Below are 9,405 nucleotides of genomic sequence, written 5' to 3'. Positions count from 1 at the left end.
AAATTTTTACTACTTATTACAAATAATAATATAGCATATTTTATATAAGATAAAATAAGGTGAGGTAGAGTCGAATAGTGCAAAAATCGACCCGATTATCATCTCTCGTTATATCCATTCAGACTTTAATATTGAATAATGAAATATAAACCATATATATACCTCGTATCTACAATAGCATATCTTATCCATGTACTATACTATGAAAATTAATTAATATTGCCATTTTATTGAACTTAATCAGAATATTTATATGAAATATCTAGGGTTATATGATTACTAATAAAATGGACCCAAAAAAAAGGGGGGTGAAACCTTTAAATACCTTGGGTGACTAAGTAGTTGTGATTGTTTTGATCAAGCACAAAGAAACGAAGATTGACACAGATTTCCCAGTCATGATTAAATGAACTTGCTCCCTCCAATGCCAAGTATAGTGAAATGTGGTCTTTGACATTCTTGCCCTTGTTTCCACTTGGATATAGAATCAACTTCCTATCATATATTTCATTATTATTGCTTGTATATTATATTAACACATGAATTCATTTAGAAATAAAAATAATTATATATACCACTTATAGCCTCCAGCTTCAAATATCCCTGATTCATATCTTTCTATGGAATTATTTGTGAGAAGTGAGAATTGGATTTTTACTACGTAATGAGCTGGTGGCGAATTTGATATGAATCTTGAAATGCCTGCAATACATTATTACATATAAATTAAATCCATGATATTCTGCTCACTAGTATAAAACTAATAACATGCATATATTGGATAAACTCTCTTCAAAAGATGCCAAACTAACCATCTTGGAAATCCATGGTGGAACACAAGTTTGTAAATATGTGGTCATAATGAATTATTTCTTATATATATGGATAGAGAAATTTTATTTTATTTCCATATACTATGCTTCAAGAATGTTGCTTTAGCTCAGGTAGGAGACACAAAATTATTCCTACTTTTGGCATTCTTGGAGAGGGAATTTTTTTTATAAATTTTTTAAGAAGAACTTATATATGTATTATATTTAAAAAATTCTACTGCATGTATCCAATATATTAGCTAGCAAACCAATTAATCGTATAAAATATATATTAAAAATAAATTAAATAATTATATATTTATACACAAATATATGATAGTTAATTTAGTAACTGATTTTTAGTGTGTACATAGTATTTTTTATTTTCAAACAGAGAATTGCTTGAATATTCTCTGCTTCAAATTGTAATGTTGTATGTTGAATGATAAATGTGATAAGCTATCTTAATGTAGAGAATTGCTTAGCCTTTTATGAATATTCTCTACCTCAACTTGTTTACCAGGAAATCTTGGAGAGCATAATCAATCAATAAGGTTTGTCCTCAACATGAGAATTATCTTGGGAATTCAAAGATTTAAGTTTTGAATTACCAAGGATGGTTCGTTTTCTGTTCATGAATATTCTTTTCTTAGCAACAACTAACAAGTAATACTTTGAAATTCTCTTCGAATCATAGTGTGCTTTCGTTTTTAGCTGTTCCTTCGCTATTTGCTGTTAGGATAAATTACAAAAAAAAAATACACTTGAACTAAACAAAATATTCTTAAATTTCGTTATCGATAAAAATGTACACTTATGAACTTAATCGTTTTATGTTAAAAGAAAAGAATAACATGACTGTTCATACCTTGACCCAACTATCAGAGTCAGACCCAATAAACAAAAGACCCACCCAAAAAGACGGTCTATCCGAACATATCCGACCTCTTTTAAGAGATCGGACATCAACAAAAGAGCCGAGCTATACCTGCTTAAACAGGTAAATGCTTCCGAAAATCTCCCTTACTATCTATATTTTTGCTAAAAGATCGATCATAACAAACTCTCAAGATAAAGAGAACGGCTATCCATCAGAAAAGATAGAATAACTACAACCAAGGTGGTTATCAACTTTACTATAAATACACTAATACCCCTTAGGTATAATTCGCGTTCTAATCTACTAAAAACTTGCTAAAAGCCCTTGCTAATTTAAGCATTGGAGTCTCTTGTAAGTACCACTCCCTACCTTTCCACGAGAAACTCGGACAGGCAGCACCTCAACATCAGCAAGTCAGACGCTGCCATACAGAGGGATCTGAGTCTCACGTCCAGGCTCAAATCAACATTTCAGGTAACCCTCGGAATATTGGCGCCGTTGTCGGGGACCTAGAATTCATCCCATAACAATGGCGGACAACCAGCATGAAGACAGCCACACGGTGCCTGAATATGAAGTCGAGCCCCAACCAAAGGGCAACGCCATTATACTACCTTCACCACACCAGATGCATGGTCCTCATGGGGGAGGGCCATAAGCCAACCCCCAGCCAAGGCGGATTCATTCGGAAGTCCGTCACACTGAAGAAGAACCCTACAAACAGCCGAAATACTGGGTCTCGTCCGAGGCCAACGAGATTGGCTAGAATAACTCGAGTACAAGGCGGAATGGGAACTACAGAGAGAGGTAAGGCGACGAAGGGAGCTAGAAGAAAAACTCTTGAAGTTAGAAGCCGAGATTCGCAATCGAAATAACCAAGCGGATCGGAAAGAAAGTCCTCTAGGCAGAGAAGACCAATTCATAGAAGAAATCTTGCGAGCCAAAGTTCCCAAGAACTTTAAAACACCTGACATGGACCTCTATGACGGAACGACCGACTCAAGGCACCACCTCAACAATTTCAAAAGCCGGATGTACCTAGATGACGCCTCCAACACCACCTGCTGCAAGATTTTTCCAACCACTTTTACCAAACCCGCCATGAAATTGTTTGACAACTTACTCCCAGGTTAATAACTTGTTTCGACGACCTGGCAAAGAAATTTTTGACTAGGTTCTTCATCCAAAAGGGCAAAACAAAACACGCACTGAGTCTGCTAGGAATGAAGCAAGTGGCCGGAGAAACCCTTCAAGACTACATGAAAAAGTTCAATAAGACATGTTTGAAGATCCAAACCTTACCCACTAAAACCGTGATCATGGGACTAGTCAACGGTCTCAAAGAATGACCCTTCTCCCAGTCAATATCCAAACGGTACCCGACTTCTTTAAATAAAGTTCAGGAAAGAGTAGAGAAATACATCAACATGGAGAAAAATTTCCGACTCAAGGAACTGTTCTCGATTTGGCATTTACCTCTTTTTTTTTTAATATTGAAACGAGCAAAAAAACTATATTTTTAAAATGTACTCTTAAATTAAAGAGTAAACTACTAAAATGGTATCTGAAAGATTTTAGCGCTGACAAAAAAGGCCCTAAAAGTCGTTAAAAATAAAATAACCCTCAAAAGATTTTAAAATTTGACAAAAGCACTCAAACGTGAAAAGCATTACGTCACAGTGAACAAAAATGCTAACCTAGCAATCGAAAGTGCTAAGAGAGAGAACTCTGAACCCTAATTTTTTTAAATCATGTCCTCTATTTTCTTCATCGCTATCATCATCCCCACCCTTTCTCTTACACCTTTGCCATCACCAACACTACCACCACCGCTGCAACAACAAGCACCTTCAACACCACACCATGGATGAACAACAGACTATGGAGCAAGCTTTCTCAGAGGCTTATCGATTGCATCCTCGGATTCCTCGCTTCCCCCTCTCCCCCGCCGCGCTTTCTTCCAAGCTCGTTCTATATGCAAGAGATAGTACACACTTCTCTTCAACAACTCTTTTTTCGAATTGTACCTTCAAGTTTCACCCAGATGCCATTGGTTCATCTTCATCAACCACAAAATTCGTTGGTTCATCTTCTTCAACCATAAAATTCGCAAAAGCTACATCTACAAGAACAATAACAACAACAATAACGCACTGTCACTTCCACCAAATACACTAACAAGAGTTCATCGAATTCATGAAAGACTTTCTCTTGTAAGAGCAAACAATTATAGATTTAATGGAGTAAGACCGCCTTGTAAAGGTACGAAAAGAGTTTTAGATTAGAAGAAAAGGAGGGAAGACATTAAAGTTCTCATAATTGATGATGAATGAGCAATTATGAAAAAGGATTTTGAATTGAAAGAAAAAGAGAAAAACGCCGTTAGAGTTTTCTGCTGTTATCGCTAAAACTTTTTTGATTGACAAATCAATATTTTCTATTCACTGTGATATCATATTTTTATGTTTGGATATTTTTGTCAAATTTTAAAATTTTTAAAAATTATTTTATCTTTTATATTTTTCAGGATCTTTTTATGATCGCCAAAATTTTTGGCATACCATTTTAATAGCTTTTATTAAAAGATAGAGTGAATATCCCATCTGGCCCTGACAATAAACTCGAAAGGACAACGAGACCCAAAAAAAAAAACATCCAACCCAGTCTCTGATCTTTTTTTTAAGGACTGATTAGCCCCTGTGCCAAAAAAAACATTAATTTTTTTTAGCACAGGAGCTAATCAATCCTATAAAAATAAATCTCAAGGCCAGGTTGATATTTTTTTTTTGTTAAAGACTTCGTTGTTTTTTGAGGTAATTGTGAAGGACTATTTTAGATTTTTCTCTAAAAAATAACTAAGTTCCGTATATTCAAGAGATGTTGATGGAGCCTGCTGAGTGCCGACTCCACTTATGGATTTTTTTTTTCCTTTTCGTAAATTGAATTAGGTTTATATCTCATCTGAAACTTATCCAAACATTGAGAGTAGGGTCCAATGGTGCATTTCATCTGATGTACACATGACTTATGTCTCTGACCCGTCTCATTGGGTCAACATAAATCCACTTGATATGATGCCTCAAAAATTCAATACCATAATAATGATTTTACAGGTCCAAAAAAATTTTTTTTTATGAACAAAAAAATTAATAGTGTTTTATTGTTTAATAATCATTTATTTTTATACAGTTCCCTGTCAATTTGCAAGCCATTTGATTTCACCTTTCCTCCGGTGTTCATATGTGTGTATAGACATTAAGACATAATTAGGGTGTTCATGGATTGAATTTGATCTGCATATTCACGGTATTTATCCAAATCTGATTTAAAAATGACGGATATGGATCCGATCTACAAAGTTATCGGATAAGATCCGCACACTAATAGAATCGGATCGCGAATTTTGTGTAGGAATCCACATATTTGGAATTTTTTATTTTATTAAATAAATAAATATAATATTTACCAAAATAAATATTTTTACGAATATTTATCGAAATAAATTCCCTTACTATATCTCGTTTACACTATAAACGAGATGAATTTTCACGTATCTTGTTTACAGTGTAAACGAGATATGTATATGACAAATGTTCACCTTCTATAAAAGGATGTGTAACATTTGCTATTCTTCACACACATTTCATATCATTCTTCTGTCTCTTACTTCTCTCAAAAAACATAGCTGAATGGCCAGTAACAATCCATTCATAGTTGTGCTTCTTTATCCCAATTGTCGCATGAGAAATGGCGACAACGGGGTAATATTTGAGTGTCAAGATCCGATATTGTTTCGCACTCAGCGTGTGGAGACGTTGTCGGATTTGAAGAGTTTGATATTGAGCAAGCTCGGTGGGACACAACCGAGGGAAATCGGAAGGGTGGCGTATAGGTTGCTGGCACCCATGGAAAATGGAGTTTTCCGGTTTAAACTATTCCGACTTCACGGAGACGAGCATGTGCGACTGATGTTCGACATTCATGGGAGGATCATGTGTGAACAGGTAATGGAGCTGTCCGCCGAGGTGGGTCACAGTGGTAGTGGGTCGTCCGTACACGAAACCTACGTGCAGGACGACCGACCTCTCGCACCACCTCCCATTCATGTCGTGATTCCGGAGCATGAGGCAGAGGAGGGTGAGGAGGAGTAGGACGAGGATTACGTGGCGGACAGTGTGGACAGTAAATCTTCCGATGGTGGCGATGAGGATGAGTTTGTGCTGGAGACACCTGCGGGGGCTGTGCCACGCCATGTGATACCTCCACCTCATCCAATTCCGGTGCTATCGGCTGTGCCAAGTCACTATCACAGTTTATATCTGGACGCCATGCATGAAAGGAACCTAGTTTCTGACAGCTGTGGAGTGGATTACAACCTGGACGACGGTGTGGAGTTTCGGGTCGGACACAGGTTCAGAAGCCGAGAGGCGGTGCTTCAAGGTGTGAAGAACTACAGTATTCGAAGGAGTGCTGAGTACCGGGTGATTGAGTCTGACCGCTTAAAGTACCATGTGCAGTGCTGTCAAGCCCACAGTGGGTGTCAATGGAGCCTCCGTGCCGCCCTTTGTCAGAATCTCGGATACTGGTAAGTTCAAGTTTAATTGTGAATTTGAGTAGTTTTGTCTTATATGTTATTTCGGCTAGAGATGTCGTGTATGAATAAATTTTTTCTGTGGTGATTAGGGAGGTTCGGAGATTTGGTAGACCACATAGATGTCTGGAACCCACCATATCTCAAGACCATTGTCAGTTAGATAGCAGTCTCATATGCAGAGTCATATTGCCCTTGATTCAATCCAACCCGTCTATCAGTGTCCTAATCTTGCAAGGTGCAGTGCAGGCAAGCTATCACTTCAAATCCTCGTACAGAAAGGTGTGGATGGCGAAGCAGAAGGCCATTGCACGGATCTACAGTGATTGGGAAGAATCGTACAACAAGGTGCCGAAGCTGCTTCAGGCACTGCAGAGCTGTTTCCCGGCACCATATGTGACCTACGCGTCAAACCGTACTACGAAGGACACCTCATGGTGCATGATTGCTGTGGTGGAGGTGAGGCCTTTCTGTCCTGTGGGATGTCTCCATGCTCCTCCTGGTGGGCGTACTTCGCCTCCTCATCAGACTCAACTCCGATCCCCACCCGCATGGGTGGGCCCTCTCCCTCCTTACCGGCTCACCAGGCTGACGCTCTCTGTGACCCCTCTCTCTCCGAGCAGGTCGTCGAGTATCATCCCTACCCTCCCTCGCACGTCGATGTTGATCCGGCACCCCCCGAGGAAGGGCGAGATCATCTCTGGGCTGGCTGGTAGTGGACTGTACGTTAAGGGACAACTCCACCAGCCTCTGGTCCTCCAGTATCTCCTGCCCCGATAGATGCCTAACACGGCAAGCTGCACGCCACCAGTCATAGTACTCCAGGGTCGGCCTGGTATCAAAGGTATGGTGCACAGTGATCCGGCGACCGGGCTCAAACCTCTGGTGCCATCTATCATAGCACTCCTTCAGCTTGAGCGGCCACCATACATCCTCACCTCGACCAGTAGTAGTCAGGTACCTGTCAATGAAGATGGTGTGTTAAATACTTCCTTAAGTCATAATAACTTAAATCTTTTAACAGATAAGTAAATAGAAATATAGCATCAATCTCACCTATCATTATTTACCGGAGTGCCTGATACCTGCTGCTCTCCATTGAACTGCCGTTTCGCCCGATTAACGTGGTGAAAACGGACGATATTGAAGCACAATAGAGGACGGCTGACAACCATGTCCCCCATTCCTCCTCCTCACAAAACCAAGGGGGACACAAAGCCTGCCGGGCGGGGTCATTGCAGACTCTCCATGCAAACTGAATAAAGAAAGTTTTCAATACAACACAAACACAATTATTATACGAAATCGCTCGAATTATCCATATAACAAGCATACAAAAGCATACGATATCTATCTAATTATCGAAAACAAAAAACGTGCGTATTTTACAACTAACCTCGTCGAACCATAGCCAGTCAAGGGAAACCCTCCAACGTAGGACCTTGGCCTCATGCTGATCCCTGCTCTGCTGCAGTAATCCAACCAACCTAACAGATCGAAGGAGAGCATATACGATTCGTTAAGTAACATACCAAAAGATTTGACAAAATTATTTAACTCTAATACATAAAAAGACATTTCTCACCTCGCAGCCATCGGATACTGGTAGACGCCTCTATCTGGTGGACACCACTGGGGGAATCTCTGATAGATTCAGGACATCAACAACGGAGTGCAGCCAGCGATATACGTGACGCCCCGCTGAGCCGCCAAAGATAAGGACTGATACGTCCAGGCCAGCACAGCTGAGCCCCAAAAAAATGCTCTACACTTCGCAAAGTCCCGGAGCAGCGGTAGCCAACGAAGGTGCACCATATTGTTGGACTTGTCGATAATCAGATACCCTCCGATCAGTAACATGATATAACACCTGGCGTACTGTCGAAGGGTCTCGGGATCGTCTGTCTGGGGCATCTGGCGAACACGATCCCATAGCCACACAAGCTTCAGCGTGAACGACTCCTTCTTCTGTGCCGCCTGCTGTGCTGCCACGGGAGGCTTGGATCCGAGGAGCTGCTCCACCAATGCCCACGTCTCCGTATGGTACCACCTACCAAAGTCACAGAGACAACCCCCGATGGAGTTACCGTGTGCCCGTAGACCTAAGTGGTACGCCACATCCTGCAGGGTGATAGTGACCTCATCCCACGGGAGATGAAACGTGTGCGTCTCTGGACGCTATCGCTCCACCAGTGCCGAAATCAGGGAATTGTCAAAAGTAAAATTTCTGAAGGGCACGGTGTCGCCGAATCCGGCCTCAGCCAGATATGGGACGATGGCGTCTAATGGAGGTAAAGTATGGCTCACTCGCCGGGACAACAGGAGGCGAGACCTCTGATTAATGACAAACAAAAATAATATTTAAATTATATAAAATCAATTATAACTTATAAATTATTTTTAACATTTTAAAAAATTAATTTTACTTTTGATAATATTTATCTCTCAAAAGTCTCAAGAATAATTATTTCTATTATTACTTTTATTACAAATTAAACAATATAACACAACAAAATAAAGTCTTAAATGTCTAACAGAATAAAAATATCAAAATTTATTAACGTAAACAGTGTCATACTATTATAATGGCATTAAATTTATAAATACTAACAACATACCACAGCAATAACAGCGTTCCAAACTAATAATATTTATGTCATATCAATCTAGCACAAGCGGATAGAGTTTTAAATAAAGCCTAGAGACCTAATTCCTAACCCATATACCAACGTCCCAAATCTTCATGACTACCCTAACAATGGCAACATCATTAAATTTTTCAACCATAACGAAACTAACCTTGAAGTTGGCCGCCCCGGCGTAATGTGTCGTCTCGTTCAGCCTGTTTATGTCCCCGTCATTCCCCACTTGGCGCGCCATCACCGCTTGGGTCAAATGTATAGTCAGAAAGGATTAAAAGAGGGGAGAAAGATGTTGACAAAGTGAAACTGGGGCCAGAAGTTGGCTATAAACGATTTCTATATATATGCGCGTACGGCCCATATCTCGTTTACAGTGTAAACGAGATGACAATGTGTATATCTCGTTTACACTGTAAACGAGATATGACAGGGGAATTTAAATCGGTAAATTCTCTAAAAATTATTTAATTTGGTAAATAT

At 39.7% G+C, this 9,405-nt stretch overlaps 2 protein-coding genes across 2 annotated transcripts in view; one reads left to right on the top strand and one right to left on the bottom strand.

Moving 5' to 3' along the window:
- LOC107612218 (MATH domain and coiled-coil domain-containing protein At3g27040-like) overlaps positions 1–952 on the bottom strand; it is a 2,946-nt gene extending 1,994 nt beyond the window's left edge. Inside the window, exons 1-3 of the mRNA XM_016314024.2 lie at positions 813–952; positions 576–702; positions 326–495 (exon numbers count right to left, since the gene is read on the bottom strand). Of these exons, the coding sequence (XP_016169510.1) occupies positions 326–495; positions 576–702; positions 813–828 (313 nt within the window). The 5' untranslated portion in view covers positions 829–952. The remainder of the gene's footprint in view (positions 1–325; positions 496–575; positions 703–812) is intronic.
- LOC107611474 lies at positions 5,382–6,281 on the top strand. Its single transcript, XM_016313392.1, has 2 exons — positions 5,382–5,696; positions 5,844–6,281. The coding sequence occupies exons 1-2, from the start codon at positions 5,382–5,384 to the stop codon at positions 6,279–6,281; spliced, it is 753 nt and encodes a 250-aa protein (XP_016168878.1).

The sequence above is a fragment of the Arachis ipaensis genome, chromosome B08 (genome assembly GCF_000816755.2).
Source record: "Arachis ipaensis cultivar K30076 chromosome B08, Araip1.1, whole genome shotgun sequence".
Lineage (NCBI taxonomy): Eukaryota > Viridiplantae > Streptophyta > Magnoliopsida > Fabales > Fabaceae > Arachis > Arachis ipaensis.
This window is presented reverse-complemented; position numbering and strand designations above follow the sequence as displayed.